General features: G+C 39.9%; 1 protein-coding gene across 2 annotated transcripts in view; it reads right to left on the bottom strand.

Annotated features, from left to right (window-relative positions):
- Positions 1-21,695, bottom strand: part of FREM1 (FRAS1 related extracellular matrix 1) — a 157,132-nt gene that overhangs the window by 30,008 nt on the left and 105,429 nt on the right. Inside the window, exons 23-26 of one of the 2 annotated variants that reach the window (XM_068974274.1) lie at positions 19,568-19,832; positions 11,378-11,792; positions 2,968-3,169; positions 2,143-2,287 (exon numbers count right to left, since the gene is read on the bottom strand). In XM_068974274.1, the coding sequence (XP_068830375.1) occupies positions 2,143-2,287; positions 2,968-3,169; positions 11,378-11,792; positions 19,568-19,832 (1,027 nt within the window). Of the gene's footprint in view, positions 1-2,142; positions 2,288-2,967; positions 3,170-11,377; positions 11,843-19,567; positions 19,833-21,695 lie in introns of those variants that run through there. The other variant, XM_068974275.1, reaches the window with a different exon arrangement.

Raw genomic sequence — 21,695 nt, 5'->3', positions numbered from 1 at the left:
CCACACACTCTAGAGAAAACAATATCTGTCAGATCAAATCAAAGTTATTTGGGGATTAACTCTCAGTGGACATATTTTACATTATATTCCACTGACTCCAGTCATTACAAGCTGAATTAGAAACATCTTCAGTATACGTACCTGAAAATAGGTATCTAGGAGAAGTAGGAATCTATTTTAAAAGTCTCAAGTAAAGTTATAAATTCTGAGGTTCTGCAATAAACTTGAAAATTATTCAAAATCATAAATTATCTTCAAAAGCAGTGTCCTTGGTTACAATGAGGAACTGGAGGGGGTGGGGGAGGTGGGATGTAGAAACTTCCCTGGTGATCCAGTGGTTTAATGTTGTGCTCCCAAAGCAGGGGGCATAGGTTTGACCCCTGGTTGGGGAACTAAGATTCTACGTACTGCAAGACGTGGCCAATGAAAAAGAGAGGTTTGTGGGTGAAGCAATATCAATCTAGCTCTATTTCTGTGTTCCCATGTGGAAGACCAACAGTCAGCATTAGCTCAGTACCAAGTCTGATCAATATTTTTATGTTTATATGTTGAACTATTAAAAAGCAAGTGAAATCAAGTTATTAATATTTTTGAGTAGGATTTTTTTTTAATTCTTGAGAATTGACTACATTTGTCTGAAATTGCAAGTAGGTAACTTATTTTCTATGAAGATTATAATCCCAAGGAGCCATTTTTCTGAGGCAAGAGCATTTTAATGGGAAGTGGGCATCCGTTTTAACTTTAAAGTATCATAATTGAATTTTCATGTCAGGGTCCAGTTCTTCCTTGCTTACACCTATTTCCCAGATGCTTATACTGTGCACCTGGCCTATAGTAGCCACTCAATAAAAATCTGGACCAGATTTTTTTTAATGCTATTGGCAATAGAGGTGCGATTCTGAGAACAGGATTTGGTCAAGATGCATTTTTCTAGCAATGACCACAGAGACCTCTGCTGGCAGATACTGGGACAACAATTCAGGATCAGAAAGAAAAAGCAAAAATGAAGAGATCAGAGGTGAATTTCTCAATTTTCTTGTCTTTCTTTGTCCATACTCTGTCATAAAAGCCCCATAAGAAGCTGTCCTCATTATGGTGTGTGGTTTGATAGAGTCAATACTAAAACTAGAATAAATGAACAACTTTTCTCTGAGGTGAGTGGGAAGGGTATCAACTTAGAAAGAAAAAATGTGGAGAACTGGATTGTGATTTCTGGGATCATTTGATAGCTGTTATTCAAAGTGTACCTTAAAAAAAATCTAGACTAGTGACCTGGTAAGCGAAATTACTATGGTCTGTTAATGGTTAATTTTGAGGATTTGATACTCTGGTTTTTCTGAGGGTCCTATATTTGACACAACTTCAAAGTATTACTTAATACCTCCCCCAAGTCTGTTTTTCTCTTTTACACTGTCTTCTCCTTATCCATGTTAGGTTTATTAACTTACAAAAGGAGTTGCTAGGAATTGCTTGGGTTTTGGGGGAAGAAGAGATGTTTTGCTAACCTTTCCTGACTCCGCCACTCTCTAGATATTTTAGAAATTTAGATTTAGGAAACTGTGGGTCCTAACACAGTCCTAGAGTGACCTCTTGCTGCATGATTTGTACATGAGCCTACAAGCCCAGTCCTGGATACCAGTGAACTGTCAAGACAGAAACCTCTGTGGGTGTGAAAGGATATGCATTTGTAAATGCATGCATAAAACGAATGACCCAGCCCCAAACAACTGAACTTTTTTAACACTCCCATATTCTGCGGTTATCAAGCAGCAACAGAAGTCTGAACTTCCCCAGTGGCTCAGGGTAGTGACTCTGCCTGCCAATGCAGGGGACACAGGTTTGGTCCCTGATCCAGGAAGATCCCCTGGAGAAGAAAACGGAAATCCACTCCAGTATTCTAGCCTGGAAATCCCACAGACAAAGGCATCTGGAGGGCTACAGTCCATCGGGAAGCAAAAGAGTCGGACATGACTCAGTGACTAAACAGCAACGATAGAAGTTTCTTTTTCCAAAATAAATTCTATGAGCTGGGGAAATCATCTATCAATTTGTCCCTTAGATTCTGTTGAAAAAAGAACATTTTACTTTCCTCATCAGATACATTCTGGACATTATATGCAGGTCTTAAGCAAAAGAATTTACCTTTGAGGAGTGGCAGAGTTCCCTGTGGGATCCATGACTTGAAATTCCATGGTATCTGAATTTACTTCCAAAGATGGGTTTATGATGTAAAGAATGGTCTTACTGTTTAAGTCCTTCTGGCTAAATTTCTCATGGATAAATTCACCTACAAAAAGAAGTAAATGATTTTCATTGGTAATCAAACAAAATATTAGATAAGAGCTGATACAATATTTATGGCTGTTTTATTTTTAAACTCCTCTTTTAAAATATTTAAAGTAAATCTTTTAAAGAAATTAGTAAAATGTAACCATCTTAAAACTCAAAGTCAATTAACTAAAATTACTTTGTTTCAAACATTGTACCTTAAATATGAAAACAGAGAGTGAATAGGAAAATCTAGCAATAAAATCTAAAATTCTGTGCCATCCTGTGATCCCTATCTTCATAAAGTAGAAATAACATACAATTCAGAGAAAACTTACATCAAAAAATCGTTTTTAATGAACTTACATCGCTCAGAAATTCATGATATAAGAAAATGGGTCACAAATATGAATTTGGTCCTGACAATGTATTCCTGTGAATACCTTACAATCTAGCTATTGAAAAAAAAGTTATACATAATAAACAGTTGTGCATCAGTATCCAGTTCTCCCACTCAAGATGAATTTAGGAAAATTCAGCTTTAAATCCTCTTTAACATGGATACTGATTTATAAACTGCACCTGTAAGTAAGCCTTGGGGAGTATTTACCAAATGGGCCTGAACTTAATTACAAATTACCTTCTAGATTGCCAACCACTGAGTATTTTAAAATGAGCAAGGATTAAGGAAGGCAGTACCTGTCATTGAGTTCACCAGATGCCCATGTTGGGGGCCTCGTAAAATCTTAAAGATGATCTGATTATCATCAGTGTCAGGGTCTGATGCCTTCAACACGCGGGAAGTGATGTAAATCCCGTAACAACCATTTTTCAAGAGCCCTACTTGAGAAGGGGAATGCAAGTGTGTGATGCGAGGGGCTGCTTTGTCCAACTGGTCCACCTGAATGATCAATAATAACACACAATGTTAAGCAAAGGCTTCTCATTCCCAAGCAACATGGGGGCTTAAATGGTTCAACAATGGCAAACTCTCCTGAATTTCAGATTCCTTATCCTCCTCATTGGTTAACTTCTGTTAAAAGCTACCTCATTCACAATATCTTCAGCAAATATCATAGTGCCCAGAAGAGAGGTTAACTTTCTGTTAAGAAAGCTTTGACTCAGCTTTATTTATTTGCCCACTGTCTGGCTCCCCCATTAGCCCTAAGCTCCCTGAGGGCAGACACCGTGTCTTGTTTCCCTCAACTAGTCCCGGTACCTGGCACGATGCCCAACCATTACAGGAGCTCAAGAAACACTTGTTGGATGAACACATTAAAACTGACCCAGGAATTGTATTGCAGACTTAATATTAGTTCTACAAAAGCATTTCTCCCTTCTCTCAGTGTTTGGTAATTTACAGAAACAATGCTATAAAGGTCTACAAATACACTGAAACCTTCTTTGTCATGTCCTGGTTTAAATAGCAAAAATATTGAATAGCAATAAAAATATTTCAGTAAAAAATGTGGAAGGTGCTTAGCTATAGGTATTGAGTATTTGTTTTATTGATAGACAGAACCAGGTAACCAAACAGGTAGACTCAATTTGTAAAGGCTGTGATGGGCAATTACTCATGAGTGAAAGAGGTACATAAGTTCAGACACTACAAAGGACCTCACTTGCATATGGTATGGAGTCATTAGAAATGACTCTTATCGGTTACGGAGGGAACATTTTTGGAAGAATTAGCATAATTCATCACTGATACCACAAAAGAGGTACAAGAACACAGTCTTTGTTCCCTTCATTTCTAATCACGCAAATCTTAACTTTATCCCCAAATGAAACTATCGTAATTCTAGCAAAGTAAAAAATGAGTGTCCACAATAAGACCATATATTTTTTGTGTGTTTATATAATAAACCACCAGTCATCTACTGATATGAAAAAGAGACAGGATAAACTATTAACAAAAAAGTCCCACAGTTCAGTGTTAACCAATAAAAAATAAAAATCAGAAAGTTTCAGAATAGGAGACAACTACCATTTTTGTTCAAAACAAATACATATATATGTTCACACAGACACAGACAAAATTTTGGGAGCATGATGTACAAACATGTTCGTTTGTCTTCAGATGGGGAAAAATAACTTCTCCTTTGAGTATTCCTATATGGAATTTTTTAACAATGAAATATTTTTCTGTTAAGTTGGCAATCTGCTTTTAAAAATAAAAAAGCAATCACACCTCACATTGGTAAATGTTTGAAGAAATAGACATTTTTATATTTTGTTGGAAGGAATGCCAATTAGTGAAAATCTTTAGGAGATAAACTTGATGTATATGTATATTAATAATGTGCATATACTGTGATTCAAAATTTCCACTTTTTGAGTATACCCTATAGAAATAGAATATATATATGACTATTAATTAAAATACAATTTGTAATCGCAAATAATAAAAAATTCCATAAAACTTGGAAGTCCTACAGGGGAACTGCAAACTATCTCTGCCTGAGATTGAGTGCCATGCAGCCTTTATCAATTATATTATCAAGGAAGATTTAATGACATGTGGAAATTTTTAAGAGTGGAAACAAGTAATATGCTTAATAGTACATATAATATCATCTCTTTTTTATTTAAATAAAAGACTGCAAGCAAGCCACTGATCACAGTGGGATAATGAAAAATTACTTTCTAGAACTTTTCTGTAGTTTATGAATTTTTTAACAACAATTATTTTGTAAGCTGAAGTAGCAACACACAGTTTCAAAGGTTACAGTCATTCTCCTTTCCTAAAAAAGTGAGGATGGCACCCTTAGAGCTGTGACATGGGGAGGCAGTTATCATGGCCTTTTGGGGAAGAAGCTCCAGGGTGACTAGAAGGAAGTACAGTCAATGGCAAGAGAAGAAAAATAAAGATATTTTAAGACATGTGAGTAACCCTCAAAGTTGGTAAATACATTGAGTGTGTGGAGTTTTTAAATTATATTTTCCTTAAATATAGAAGCATTATAAAAGGAATAAATGCCTGCTGTAATCATTTGCTTTTAAAAATGTTAATATCTACACTTTGGGCTTTGGGCCCCCTGCTGTGTCTTTGGTCCTACTCTGTGTTAAAATCCATCCTAAATTTCTAGTTTCTTCTTCAAAAGCAGGTCTTTTGACTCAGGATACCAGAAGCATTTTAAAATATTAGAGTACAGACAATTTTTTAAAAAAGGCTATATCCTTACAACCATTTGTGTTGGATTTACTAAAACTTATATCACACTTGCCTAAACCATAGGAAGCAGTGACACTGGTCCTCTGTCCCTCATCCCCACCCCCATCTCCTTCTAAGAAAGATTACTGAAATCACTGCACTGAGATTGCAGAATTTTGGTCAGCAACACAGAAAAACCATAACTCAAAAAGATACATGTGCCCCATGTTCATAGCAGCACTATTCACAATAGCCAAGGCCTAAATGTCCATCAATAGATGAATGGATAGAGAAGATGCGGTACACAATGGAATACTTCTCAGTCATAAAAATGAATGAAATAATGCCATCTGCAGCAACATGGATGGACCTGGAAATCATACTAAGTGAAGTAAGTCAGAATGAGAAAGACAAATATCATGTAGTATCACTTATATGTGGTATCTAAAGATCACACAAATGAACCTATCTATGGAACAGAAACAGAATCAGGACATAGAGAATAGACTGGTGGAGAAGGGGTTGGGGGAGGGATGGAGTGGGCGGTTGGAAGTAGCAGATGTAAGCGTTAATATATATTAACAGAATGGATAAACACCAAAGACCGACTATATAATATGGAGAACTGTATTCAACATCCTACAATAAATCATAATGGAAAAGAATATCTTAAGAAAAAAGGAATGTAAATATATGTATAGCTGAATCATTTTGCTGTACAACAGTAATTAACACATTGTAAATCTTCAATTATAAAAAGATGCAGAGTCTTAGACAGACAGACATGATTTCCTACAAATGAATGTCAGATTAGTGCCTGTTGGTGTCAATAAAATACAACTGTATTTTGTGTTTATGTCCTGTAGCTTTGCTCTCAGTTACTCAGTTTGGGAATATAAGTGGTACACCTATGTTTAGGAGATTCAGTTCAGTTCAGTCGCTCAGTCTGTCCAACTCTTTGCGACGCCATGGAATGCAGCATGCCAGGCCTCCCTGCCCATCACCAACTCCTGGAGCTTACTCAAACTCATGTCCATTGAGTCAGTGATGCCATCCAACCATCTCATCCTCTGTCATCCCCTTCTCCTCCCGCCTTCAATCTTTCCCAGCATCAGGATCTTTTCCAATGAGTCAGTTTTTCACTTCAGGTCGCCAAAATATCACAGTTTCAGCTTCAGTATCAGTCCTTCCAATGAATATTCAGGACTAATTTCCTTTAGGGTGGACTGGTTGGATCTCCTTGCAGTCCAAGGGAATCTCAAGAGCCTTCTCCAACACAACAGTTCAAAAGCATCAACTCTTCGGCACTCGGCTTTCTTTATAGTCCAACTCTCACATCCATACATGACTACTGGAAAAACCACAGCTTTGATTAAACAGACATTTGTTGGCAAAGTAATGCCTCTCCTTTTTAATATGCTGTCTAGGTTAATAGCTCTTCTTCCAAGGAGCAAGCGTCTTCTAATTTCATGGCTACAGTCACCATCTTCAGTGATTTTGGGCCCCGCCCCCACAAAAAACAGTCTCTCACTGCTTTCATTGTTTCCCCATCTATTTGCCATGAAGCGATGGGACCAGATGCCATGATCTTCGTTTTCTGAATGTTGACCTTTAAGCCAACTTTTTCACTCTCCTCTTTCACTTTCATCAAGAGGCTTTTTAGTTCTTCTTCGCTTTCTGCCATAAGGGTGGTGTCATCTGCATATCTGAGGTTATTGATATTTCTCCCGGCAATCTTGATTCCAGCTTGTGCTTCATCCAGCCCAGCGTTTCTCATGATGTACTCTGCATAGAAGTTAAATAAGCAGGGTGACAACATACAGCCTTGACATACTCCTTTCCCAATTTGGAACGAGTTTGTTTTCCCATGTCCAATTATAACTGTTGCTTCCTGACCTGCATAAAGGAGGCAGGATTTCTCAGGAGGCAGGTCAGGTGGTCTGGTATTCCCATCTCTTTCAGAAGTTTCCACAGTTTGTTGTGATTTATGCAGTCAAAGGCTTTGGTATAGTCAATAAAGCAGAAGTTGATGTTTTTCTGGAACTCTCTTGCTTTTTTGATGATCCAGAGGATGTTGGCAATTTGATCTCTGGTTCCTCTGCCTTTTCTAAATATGGCTTGAACATCTGGAAGTTCACAGTTCACATACTGTTGAAGCCTGGCTTGGAGAATTCTGAGCATTATTTTGCTAGTGTGTGAGATGAGTGCAATTTTGTGGTAGTTTGAGCATTTTTTGGCATTGCCTGCCTTTGGCATTGGAATGAAATCTGGCCTTTTCCAGTCCTGTGGCCACTGCTGAGTTTTCCAAATTTGCTGGCATATTGAGTGCAGCACTTTCACAGCATCAGCTTTCAGGATTTGAAATAGCTCCATTGGAATTCCATCACCTCCACTAGCTTTGTTCATAGTGATGCTTTCTAAGGCCCACTTGACTTCACATTCCAGGATGTCTGGCTCTAGGTGAGTGATCACATCATCGTGATTATCTTGGTCGTGAAAATCCTTTTTGTACATTTCTTCTGTGTATTCTTGCTGCCTCTTCTTAATATCTTCTGTTTCTATTAGGTCCATACAATTTCTGTCCTTTATTGAGCCCATCTTTGCATGAAATGTTCTCTTGGTATCTCTAATTTTCTTGAAGAGATCTCTAGTCTTTCCCACTCTATTGTTTTCCTTTATTTTTTTGCATTGATCACTGAGGAAGGCTTTCTTATCTCTCCTTGCTATTCTTTGAAACTCTGCAGTCAAACAGGTATATCTTTCCTTTTCTCCTTTGCCTTTTGTGTCTTTTCTTTTCTCATCTACTTATAAGGCCTCCTCAGACAACAATCGTGCCTTTTTGCATTGGTTTTTCTTGGGGATGGTCTTGATCGCTGCCTCCTATACTTTGCCACGAACCTCCGTCCATAGTTCTTCAGGCACTCTATCAGATCTAGTCCTTTGAATCTATTTGTCACTTCTACTGTATAATCGTAAGGGATTTGATTTAGATCATAGCTAAATCAAACGGTCTAGTGGTTTTCCCTACTTTCTTCAATGTAAGTCTGAATTTGGCAATAAGGTGTTCATGATCTGAGCCACAGTCAGCTCCCAGTCTTGTTTTTACTGACTGTATAGAGCTTCTCCATCTTTGGCTGCAAAGAATATAACCAATCTGATATAGGTATTGACCATTTGGCCTAATTCATCACTCAGTGGTGGCCAATGTCATATTTTCTTGCCAGAAAGAGCTCTTAAAAGCAAGAGACTGAGGAGGTCACCTCTTCTGCATTACAGGTGGGTCCGTCAGTTCCTGAGTTATTTGACTTCTCTGCTCAGAGACATCAGGAAGTTCACAGGAATTATGGGAGACAGTTTGAGGCTTTCCTTCTGAGGTTTTTTGGTTTGTTTTCTTTACACAAAAGGCAAGAAAACCTTGTACTTTCGATGAAAAACTTTTGCAACATGTATTCAACAATTCCCTATCAGTTAACTCTACAACTTCAAGAGATAAGGCTCTTGTGATAAAAACACTCTATGAGATATTTTTGCTGTTGGGAGAAACCTGATTGAAGTTCTGGTACTCTCTTCAAACCCCCTTTCCCTCCCTGCTCTGGAGTGTAGATAGGAACTCTTACACTGGCATTCAGAATTGATAATTCCTACATATTTGTAACCAAATAGAAGTGAAGTGAAGAGAAGTCGCTCAGTCGTGTCTGACTGTTTGCGACCCCATGGACTGTAGCTTACCAGGCTCCTCCATCCATGAGATTTTCCAGGCAAGAGTACTGGAGTGGGTTGCTATTTCCTTCTCCAGATAGACCAGAACATTATGCCAGGTTGGGTAGTACTATGACATTTCTCTACATAGCATGGGGGTGGGGGTAGTCAGGAGTCAAGAAAAATATAAACTGACTGAAGAGTGGGAGGGAACTAACAACAATTAAAACATGTAATAAAAAAAGAAATTAACTTTACTATGCACAAGGTATTTCTTACATACTCTACCAATAATATCAACACCTTCTCTCTTCTCCCAGTGTATCATAATCTTATTCCACTTTCTAGACTTCCTTATAGTCAAAGATTCATCTTGTATCCACTCCGTGTTATCATAACTCCCCATTTTCACCCTCAGATCTCACTTTACATAAAGACTGTGATGGTTAATTCTACATGCCAATTTAGCCAGGATGTTTGGTCAAGCTAGATGTTCCTGTGAAGGCATTTTTTTAAATTGATGAGTATTTCAATCAATAGACTTTGAGTAAAGCAGATTACCCTCCATAACGTGGATGGGCCTCATCCAATCATTTAAAGGCCTTAAAAAAGGAAGACTGAAGTCTCTTGAAGAGGAAGGAAATCTGCCTCCAAACTGCCTTTGGACTCAAGACTGTAACATCAACTCCTTCTGAAATCTTCAGGCTGCTGGCCTGCCTCGTAGATTTTGGAATGCGTCAGACCCCACAATTGCATAAGCCAATTCCTGAACAGAACACAGTCTTTCTCCCTTCCTCTCTCTCTTATCATTTATACATGTATAAATTATATAATCCTCTTGTTTGTTTCTCTGGAGATCCCTGACTAAGACAGAGAAGAAAGAGCAAGGGGAAATTATTATTATTTTACATAATCAGAATTTATTCTGCATTAAGACAGATTTACATCTTTTATGCTATTGGTGGAAGTGTGTAGAACAGGGTGAACCGTATCCAAGGAGAATGGATTCAAGGCTCTGAGAGCCAGGATATACTTGATGTGTTTTGACTAAAAAAAGAAAAACACGTTATGTCCTCCAAGAATCATCTTAACAGTCAACATAACTGTGGCAGCAAAGTACCACAAAGGACACAGCACTGGGGATCAGGAAGACTGGAGCTCCTTATGTGTGTTTGACCAAATTGTTTAATTTTTGAACTTCTGAACATCTATAAAATGGAGACAATAAAACTCAGTTCATTGGATTTTTATGAAAATTAAATGAGATTTATATAAAGCAGGTCGACCTACAGTTAACACTTTAAAATTGTAGCTTCTATAATTATTTTTCTCATCAATACATGGGTAATACTGCTGTAACTTCATACGTTTTTGGGTGTTTAATTGAATACCATTAAAATTACAGTTAACCATTAAAATGCTCTCGGACTGCAAGGAGATCAAACCACTCAATCCTAAAGGAAAATTAACCCTGACTATTCAGTGGAAAGACAGATGCTGAAGCCGAAGTTCTATACTTTGGCCGCCTGATGTGAAGAGCCAACTCACTGGAAAAGACCCTAATGCTACAAAAGACTGAGGGCAAGAGGAGAAGGGAATGGCAGAGGATGAGATGGTTAGATAATATCTTTGACTCAATAGACATGAATTTGAGCAAACTTCAGGAGATAGCGGCGGACAGAGAAGCCTGGTGTGCTGCAGTCCATGGGGTCACAAAATGTCGGACAAGACTTAGCAACTGAACAACAGCAATGCTAGTAGATAACATAGGCCAATAAGCATCATTATAATAGTATAGTTAGATATTATAAAAGCTATTATAAGAGACTGAATACCTAACATACTTCAGGCAACATGCTAGTACCCTGGATACCTTATCTTATGTAATTCTTACCACAATGCTGTAAGGCATGTTTTTTGAGAACAAAACGTAGAATCAGAAGAGTCAAAAAACTCTTTTTAGTTCACACAGCTTTGAAAATACTGAAAGCAGAAATTCCAACCTAGGTGTCTGTCTCCAAATGTATTTTGGTCCTTTGTGTATTACCACTGACTCCAAAGGTCAGTCATTATCTTGTACACAGGCAGCACATCTGTTTTGTGTTCATATTAACACGCTTGGTGCCTTGCTTAGTACCTGGCATGCTATAGACACACATTATACATTTGAATGAAAGAAGGAAGGAAATAGGAAACAGTTCTCCCAGAAGTCGTGTTCTTATCTCTGACCATGAACTGTGTATTTGTTATACTTGCCTGGATGGTGAATGATACAGGTTCCTGCCACACTCTCCCATCCACAAGAAAGCCGTGGTTTGTCCTATCTGTGGCCACAAAAGTGAAGTGGTCAGTCCGAGAATCCCCTCCCAAGTGCCGATAGGCCACATGCCCGCTGTCCACGTCCAGCTGAGTGAAATTGCGTGGGATCAGCACCATCCCCTGCAGGTAGAGCTGGCCATGCCGTGGGAGCTGGGCCAGAAGAAAGGTGAGCTTCTCGGCTGGAGTGTCAGAGTCGGTCAGCTGCAGGAGGTCAGGGGAGAGCAGGCCTGTGGCCCCTTCAACCAGTCTCAACCCCTTGTTCCTGGTCACCACGGGTAAGGCTGTGTCCACAGTCTCCAGTGTGATCTCAAAAACCCCAGGCTTGGTCTGAAGTCCATTGCTGACGATGAATCTGGCAAAGAGAGGCAAGGCAGCCTTCAACATGGATTCTTGTGTCACCATCTATTGGAATGAAATGATAACAATACACACCTTTACTCAAGGACATATTGTGTTGGGATGTGAAGGAAAGCTCAAGAGCAGATCTTTCAGGAGGACACCATTCTATCCATTAAACCAGTCACTAGACAATGCGTACATGGACCATTCTAACTGCCCAAGTATTGCTCAGCAGCATGGATGGTAGATTCCTGGGATGGGGCAGGTTAACTGTGCCAATGATATTTCTCAGGCTTGTCAATACTTAGTGTCATTTCTTGCCCCAAATAGGAATTTCATAGCCCAGACTCTTTTGCAATTGTATTTTCTTTGTGAGATTTTAATAGGCTCAGTTCTTAAGGCTGATCATTGGAAGCCCATCCAATAAAGTACTGAGTAGGCTGAATTTGGCTAATTCACTCAATTCGTATATTTTCCTGTTTGTTTTCACATTTGCCCGTGACAAGATATGGGGGAGTTGTGTTAGACAAAGATTATTCCCTTGCTTTAAAGAAAAGAAAATTCAAGTGGAAAGATTCAGAAACATGGCAGATCATAAGGCAGGTAGGAGACAGACCTGGGATGAATACCCAGGTCCTCTGACTCCACACCTTCTGTTCTTGCAGTTTTAGTGATTGCTGGTTTAACAATCCACTAAGAAAGAGTTGTGGTGCCTAAGTATCACTGCAGACCTAGAAGAGAAAACTGAAATGATACAAATCCAAGCGGAGCAAGATGTTTCTTACACTTGAAGCTCTGTGATACCACAGCGTGCTTCTGATTATATGGATCACTAAATCACATTTCACCCACACCGACAATCTCAAAATTAAACTAACCAAAATCCCCCTTATAACATTTCAATGTGTAATTTCTATACAAAAGACAGTTGAAACTATGATGAAATTAAGCCAACAAAATCTGCTATTGAAACTCCAACAAGTTAGGAAATCACTAATCTCAAATAGAATTGACACATTCACCATTGGTCAAAGAAACCTACTTCAAAACAATCATGGAATTGTGTCTATTTGTTTTTTCCCATGTACCAGTTCTGAAATACTCATGGGGGATAGAAACACTCTTATGTTCCACGGATGTAAGAATCTCCTAAAACACTGTAGTATGTATAACACTGAATGAGAAAAGAATTTTCTTTGGAGGTTCTTTTTTAAAATTAGAGAAGATATGGGGTTTATATTTATTTTATTAATTTGACAAATGTGACTACCAAGTTTTTTTTTTCTCTACAAAAGATATCTTTTGGGGATAGAAGGTTGGTGCTTTGCTGTTGAACATGAAGGAACAGGAAACCAGGTTGTGTGAGTGTGATGAGTCTGCCAGCCTGCCTGAGGCAAAGGACTCAGGGACAAGAGCAGCTGGACCAGAAGTTACAGGGAGATGAGTTTGGCAGATACAGATTTTGCTTTGAAGGCTAGGCTAACATTTTTGAGCTTTCTAATTATCAAGCTAGTAAGACTGCCTACCAGGAAAATAGGATGTGATGCATGGAAAAGGAATCTTTGTCCGAAAAGTTAAACCTGCTAAGTGAAATACTCCAAATAAAACACATTTTTGGACATTTCACATACCTTGACTTGTAAAAGAATACAACTTGTGTGTTGTGTTTTTTTTTTTTACCCCCACAGCTCAAACAAGAATATGGAATCAACTTTAGAATTGGAGATGGAACAAAATCATAGTTTCCTTAAAACAAAACAATACGTTTGGATAAATATATTCTAAGCAAATAGGTAATTTCATTGCTGGATCATGAAGTGTTTGCAAAATCCATTATTTTTTAAAAAGAAAAAAAAATCACACCTGAGCAAAAAAAATTTGTGTATGCTCTTCACCTTTCATTAGTCACTGACAATATCAAAGATCAGGTGATACACATTTTTAGATACAAAACTCATGGTCTGCTTCTCAGGGGATGCTCTTCATGGAATTATGCCCTTATACTATTGTTTGCTGGTTACCTTTGTCATATTTCCTCCCTGGAGTCTATCTGAGCAGAGGTAGAAACTGGAGACTAGGCATCCTCTCAGGGCCTCCATTTTCATGGAGCCTTCCACTTTGCCCTCTTTCACAATGTAAAATGGCTGTCGTTTTACATTAGCAATTTACAGTTGAGCACAGACTTAAGCCAGAGAACATGTAGGCATGTCAAATGCTGGTGGAGAAGGAAGAAAAAGAGAAGGGGAGAGACAGCCATCAGGAGCAAGGAGGTGAAGCAGGAGCCCCGGGGGCTGCCAGGGGTGCATCAGAGGTGGCCATTTTGAGTATCTGATTCTGACTTTCTCCTCTGGAGACTAAATTCCAAAATTGCTCCACTGGGTGCCCCAAGCTCAGTCTCAAGGTGGCTGCATTATCCACATACATGTGACCTGTCTGAGGCCACGGAAGTTTTCTCATGATCTAGGCAGTCCATCTCAGACTCCTCTCTGCCTCTGACAGGCATCTGACCACAGTGAAAATCAGCAGTCTGCCCTCAGTCAGAGGGGAATGAGGGTGAGTGGGTTAGGGGCCATTTAAGATAAGAAACACGTTTCCTGAGGCCGGTGTTCCCAGCTGGGATGCTCAGGCAGCTGTCTGTACTGACAGAAAGCTAACAAGCCAGTGGCCAAAAGGATGCAATGTCCCAACGTGACTGGATCAAGTACATCTTACCACGTTCACAAGTAACAGGGCAAACTATTCACAAGCAGAGAACATTATCAGAGCGAGTGAGAGGCGGGGTGAATCGGTCCTGGTTGGCTTCCCAGTCAAAAGGAAAAAACGCCTAGCCGAACCAGTGCGACAAGGTCAACGCTTTGTGCCTGTAAATATTGACCAGATGATCTTGCAAATGGCCCACACCATCCCCCTCAGAAGAAACCTTCCAAATAGATTTTGAAGTTTTAAAACAATAGTGCCATTGCTATTATGGCATCCAATCAAGCTTAAGAAGCCAGTGGCGTTGAGGTGGCCGCTCCTTATGTGGGTCCATTTTGTTTAATTTCCTTTATTATGCCCCCCCTGAGAAGCAACGCAGCCAAGATGACCACTGTCTCATGAAATTTGGGGAATGACTCTCAGATCTGTGTGGGGTGCCTGCCCGGCCTGATTTCACCATTACCATGGTGCTTTCAAGCTTTCTGCATTTCCTGGCAATAGAGTTGGCTGAAGAATCTGCCATCTGTCATGGCATTTAAAAGATAAAAATGGAATCATAAATAGAGCCAGTTCTTCAGGAAAAAAAAAAAAAAAAAGTCCAACCGGCATGTCAAAATGGAGGACATTAGCATGTTCTTTTAGAACCCGGCTGCCAGCAGCTGAAGTCAGCTTGCTAATCACTTGGTGTCAGCTGTCCCAGAATGTGCTGCCAAATCCTTCTTCCAGGCCAGCAGCACCAAACAATACAGGAGAAATTTATGATTCACAAAATATTTTTGCAGAAGGTAAAATCTGACCATTAAACTCCCCTGTTTAATTAATGCTGCCATAGCTTACATTAAAAAGTGAAGGGAGGAGGGAAGCTCTCTGCCACAGAATTTATCTCTTCTCCCCAGCCAAATTCCTTGCCAGATTTAACAGCAAGCAACATAAATTTAGGTGATTAGATTGGTTGCATATATTTAATTTTTAAAAAGCACCATGATCACACTTCCATTAAAACAGCCTTTCGGCTTTGGTTGAACGCCACCTGGCAGACAACACAACGGTTGGGTTAGTGAAATGACAAGATTAAAACAAGGGTCTTCAGCAGATGTGAGGCTCTCCCATTATAAGATGCAAAACTGCTGGTCAAACATCAGAACGACACACACGGAGAAGGGTCTTTCCCACAAGCAGAGATTCTCCGCAAGGTTTTCAGTACGGTCAGGGATAATGGAAAGACCTCTCCACAGTGAGATCTCAGCCCAAATTTAGCTCTGATACTCAGCCATGTCAATTTAGGTGACTTTTTGCCTCTTCGAGACTCACTTTTCTCACCCATAAAATGGGAACACGACATCTCTCTCGAGGTGGTGGTGTAAAGGCTTAAGAGCAATGATACTCGCATAAAAACGGTCTAGTACACTGCTTGAAGGGGCTTCTCAGGTAGCACTAGTGGTATAAAACCCACCTGCCAAGGCAGGAGACATAAGAGACAAGGATTCGATCTCTGAGTCGGGAAGATCCCCTGGAGGAAGGCATGGCAACCCACTCCAGTATTCTTGCCTGGAGAATCCCATGGACAGAGGAGCCTGGCAGGGTACAGTTCATAGGGTCACACAGAGTCAGACACGACTGAAGTGACTTAGCATGCACACACACATTGCTTGATCCATTACAGGTGTATCAAGACTAGCTTTCTTACACATAAATGAAGGGACTGGATTAAAGCAGTGTGTTCCTACACTTGCTGTTTACTGTCTCGATGACCCTGTTTCCTAATCTTGAGTCATTCAAACACCATCTTCACAAGTTTTGCCATTTTCTGGTACTACCTGTACTCTTATTACCTACCATTTTGCTTTATATCAACTCATTGTTCTTCTTAAATAAATGTACTTGAAAAGAAACCTTTTAACAACTAAAAGACCAAAGTTTTCACTCATAAAAACGAAATCACCATAAACACAACAAAAATAAATACAAGAAACCAACTGTTTTTCATCCGCGCTAGATGTTGTTGGCCAATGGCTTGGAGCCTGCGGCCTGTATGCTCTTTGCTAAAAAGGGAAAAACAGTCCATACTGAAGAGCTGCTAAGGACATATGAGCACAGGCCGCCTGAGACTTCCTTCTAGAAACAGAAGGACTGAGAGTATTAAAAAGGAGTTTCTCGCTCTCGAATCTCCATTACTTAATGTCTCCTTTCTGTACCAGCCAACATCATTTAGCATCTTTGTAGCATTGGTGGTACTAATCACTCATTTTACAAAATGGAGACACAGAGTTTCTGCTAAATGAAAACCTTGCCCAGAAGCTCTCTGTGCCAAACAAACTAAAAATCAAACCACCAACAAACTAAACAGAACAAAGTTATCTCAGTAACTCGAGATGTGAGCTGCAGAACACCATTAATTCAGCCCCTTCACGTGCTGTCTGGGAGAGGACATCAGAGGCTCCTGTAAACCTTCAGACGCCTCAGAGCACACTGGGGAAAAGGCACTGGACCGGACTGGACACAGCTAGTCCCAACGGCATCGGACTCACCTGTAGAGCTTTTAAAAGTACAGATTCCTAGGCCTGACGCTGGACTCACTAAGGCTGTCTCTCTGCAGTGAGGCCCAAGAATTTAAATTTTGTAAATCTCTCAGGTAACTCTCTTGAGAGTCTAGAAACTTAGAAACTCCTGGGATGAATGATTTTATAAACACCCTCAAGTATGATTCTCTATGGATGTGAATTAGGAAGCTGTTACGGTATCACTAATTCTCACATCATAGATATCATTTTTTAATTCTCAGCTCATCACTACCATCTAATTAAGGCCTAATTATTATTTCTCAACATTTTTATGTGTTCATTCTTTGGCTTCACCAGCAGAATCTCTGGTTTCTCCAATACAGTCATGAATGTCTTCAGCAGACTCTCCGTAGGCATGGATGGAAGCAAACAGGAATGGACAGGAAAAAGAAGTTCCAGAAATTGGTGTCAAATGAAAAACCCTGAATCTGATATACCTGCGCTAAATTAATAAACAGGAAAAAAGGAATCCTTTTGCTCTTCATAACTTATTCCTTCCTTCAAGATTAATCTTGGTATTGTAAAGATTGGAGAGAAAAAAAAGGGGGCCAAGGAAAGAACATGGTAAACAATAATAACTACAAGAATAACAAAAATGATAGAAACATTATTATTAACATTAAAATAAACATTAAAATCTAATATTAATAATAGAAACCAATACTTATTTTGTTCTTCCTATGTGCCATGTCTTGGGTGTTTTATTGGAATATAATAGCTTTACAATGTTGTTAGTTTCTGCCGTACAACACCATGAATTGGCCATATATATACATGTATCTGCTCCCTCTTGGGCCTCCCTTGCACCCGCTCTCCCATCCGACCCCTCTAGGTTGTCGTGGAGTGTCCAGCTGAGCTTCCTGTGCTATACAGCAGCATCCCGCTAGCTAGCTATTTTCTGTACGGTAGTGTATGTATGTCAATGCCACTCTCTCAATCCATCCCCTTTCCCCTCCCCACTGCGTCCACAAAGCCATTCTCTATGTCCGCTCGTCTATTCCTACCCTGCAGATAGGTTCATCAGTATCATTTTTCTAGATTCCATATTAAGAACATTACATACATAAGCTCATTTAAAGCCCTCAACAACTCTGACATAGCCACTGTGAGCATCATTCCTTTTCACAGAGGCATTTATAGGAGCACAGGAGAAGGAATGACTTGAGGAAAACCAGAGATGTGGGTCATGAAGACAAAGAACCGACCCCAGTTTTGTGCTTTCATGACTCTGTACCATATCCCAAGCCAAGGAATCAGTGGGAAAAGTAATCCCCACTTCTGATGTTTTCGTTAACACCTAGCAACACTCAAGCACTGAATTGGTATTAAGATAATGAGCCACCAAATGATTATCTGCTTGTTAAGAACATTTGTCTAAAGAAAAAGGAGGTATTAGTCTAAACGTCCCTGGATTTTTTTTTTACCTAACTATACAACTCATCTTTTCAAATCATCATTCCAAATACCAAAAAGGCAAGCAAAATAATCTTTACTGACATTTAAACATTGCTTATCATAGCAGACATACTGAATTAGAAAAGATATATGATAGAGGAGAGTGGCATTTGGACATGGGTTTATCCGTGTACTTGATAGTTTATGGGAGCCTGTCAAATAACATAGCAGTCTGCTAGAGTTGTGTTATTTTATAGCATTCTTTTGAAGATTGTATTCTGACATGATAAAAATCATCGTGGAGGACAGAAGCCCTGTGTGTATGGAAGATGAATCAAGGCTCTCAGAGCTCTTTCTTAATTAGAAAATTCAGGGTTAGATGTGTACCAAGGTCCCCCAAAAGCTAGTCCAGGATTTCTGGGTTCTAATTTCTGGGTTCTCAACCCAGCCCTGGGAATCTGTATTTCTATCAGGAACCCCAAGTTCAGCCAGTTTTCATAACTGCTAAAGGGTAGACCCTCTAGAGTTTTTCTTGCTTTATGTGACTGGAAATAGATTTCAGTATTTTAAATGAACACAGACTTTCATTATTGTTGTATCTTTGCCTTTTCAACAGATTGTTATTCTTCCCAGTGATTTATTTGATACAGAATCCTTGAACAGGTGCATAGCCCCCAATTATAACACTGTTTCTATGGGGAAATATGATCCACTTTATGACAACATGATTTATGATATAGTTACCCAAACACATTGTATCAAAAGGCTCTGTCTGCTTATGCCAAATGTTTACCAGCAAATTTCTTTTCCTTGGATAGAAAAACAGACTCAAATAAAGAGGTTAAATTACTTTACCACATCGCTCATTACTGGATATCCTCAGGTCTTCACATGTCTCTTCACCGAACAGCTTGCGTGGAGATTTGCTTAGGTGTTTATTTTTAAAAAACAAGCCCTAATTTCTGGCCTGGCTACTACTGTCAGTTTAATTGTGCACCCTTCTCTCTCATCCATCGAGGCAGTGGATGAAGAGCAGATTTATACTGGAGCTGGAAAAGGGCATATTTTTCCTTGCCTTTGTCTTTCTAAGCATCCATTCAAAGAAGGCGTTCTGAAAAGTTTCTTCAGGGCTCACCTGAATGTGTCTCTGTGGACAGCTGTTGTGCTCTTATCCACATAGCAGACTGTCTGTCCTGCTATATCCATTTGGCTGAAGCTTGTAATGGGGACCCCAGGATAGCGGACGTACTCAACCTGGCCAAATTGCGGTGGGGAGGTGATGACGTAGAGAAGTTCCTCGGGCTTGTCTGTTCCATCCACAGCAAGGAGAGTGGTGGTCGTCAGGAAACCTCTGCCACCTCTAGACACCACAAGCGGTTTTGCCAGGATGACAATATCACCTGTGTGACAGAAGAGATGGTGGTCAAAATTTGAAAAATAAAACCTCTATGGTGAAGGTCAAAAGCAAAGGCCAAACTGCAGAAATCAAAATCTCAATTCTAGGATAAGAATAGAGACACAGATGTAGAGAACGGATGTGTTGACACGAGGGGCAGCAGAGAGAGGGATGAGCTGGGAGATTAGGTTTGACATACAAACACACGTATGCGTGTGTGCGCAGGTGCTCAGTAGTGTCTGACTTTGTGCAACCCTGTGGACTGTAGCCTGCCAGGCTCCACTGTCCATGGGATTCTCCAGGCAAGAATACTGGAGTGGGTTGCCATTTCTTCCTCCAGAGGTCTTCCCAACCCATGGATTGAACCTGCATCTCCTGTGTCTCCTGCTTTGGCAGGTGGATTTTTACCACTGAGCCACCTGGAAAGCCCATACACTACCATGTGTAAAACATAGCTAGTGGGAAAGCTGTTGTATGGCACAAGGAACTTAGCTCGGTGCTCTGGAGGGGGTGTTGCTGGGAAGGAGGTCCAAGAGGGAGAGGATATGTGTACACATGTACACACAGAAGAGGTTCACACTGATGTACAGCAGAAACTAACACAACATTGTAAAGCAATTATACTCCAATAAAAAAATACTTAGGAAGTGACCCAAAAAAACAACCCTAATATGATATAGCAAGATTTCTATGACTGGGATTAATCAAAGAATTTGGCCAAAGACATACGCAGATATCACAGAGAAGGGGCAACACATCAGGCCAATAAAGACGCAAGATATGCTCATGAATAGTCAGGGAAGTACAGATCAAGATCACAATAAACTGCCATCTCACATCGCTCTGACAGGCCAAGATGTGGAAGGCTGAAGGTGGCAAGTGTTGGAGAGGATGGGGACTCTTGCACACAGTTCGAGTCAGAGTATAAACTGCTACACAACCTAGAATTATTTTGTAAAGAGTTGGATACTCACATATGCCTTGACCCATTGATGCGACTCCAGCGGTGTGCTGGAGAGAAACATGTGCACTTGTACCCAGGACGTCTGTGCTAGAAAGGTCACGCCAGCTCTGTTTGTAACTGAAAACACTGGAGACGACCCAGATGCCTTTTCGGAAGGTGAATGTATAAACACGCTGTGGCCTATTCATACAGTTCAATTTTGCAGAGTAGCAAAATGAAGGCACTAGAGCTACACACAGCCACACAGATGTAGCTTAGTAACATGTATTAGTTGAGTGAGCAAGTCCCAGAGAACCACAAACAAAGGTAAGAAACTTGACACAAAATTCAGGATGGTGGTTTTCTCTGGAGGATGGAACGAGTAGATAGGTAGACTCTGATACTGTTAATATTCCAGTTCTTGTATGTATGGTGGCTACACAGGGGCTGTTATGTGTATTTAAAAGACTATGAGTGAGTGTCTGAATGAGCAAAGAAGGTGATCACACACAAAGGATACAGAGCCTCATAAACTAAAGGTTATATCAAATTTTGTTCACCTGAGGTTCATCAAAAAATTATCATAATTAAAATACCCTTGAGTTTCAACTTTGTGCTAAGTAAGGGAGAAAGACCCTTAAAATTTTACACCAACACTGTGATAAGCCATTGCCATGTGTCTAGGCTATAAATGAGGAAACTAAGGTGTACAAATGTTACCAGCTTGGTAATGATTATACAATTAGGAAAGACAGAGCTAGAATTTATACCCAAGCCATCTGACCCAAGAGCACACACTCAAACCTCAAAGACCCTGATGCTGGGAAAGACTGAAGGCAGGAGAAGGAGACGGCAGAGGATGAGATGGTTCGGTGGCATCACCGACTCAAAGGACATGAGTTTGAGCAAGCTCTGGGAGTTGTT

This window comes from Capricornis sumatraensis, chromosome 6 (assembly GCF_032405125.1).
Source record: "Capricornis sumatraensis isolate serow.1 chromosome 6, serow.2, whole genome shotgun sequence".
NCBI lineage: Eukaryota > Metazoa > Chordata > Mammalia > Artiodactyla > Bovidae > Capricornis > Capricornis sumatraensis.
Note: the sequence above shows the minus strand (reverse complement) of the source record. Positions and strands in the feature narration are given on the sequence as shown.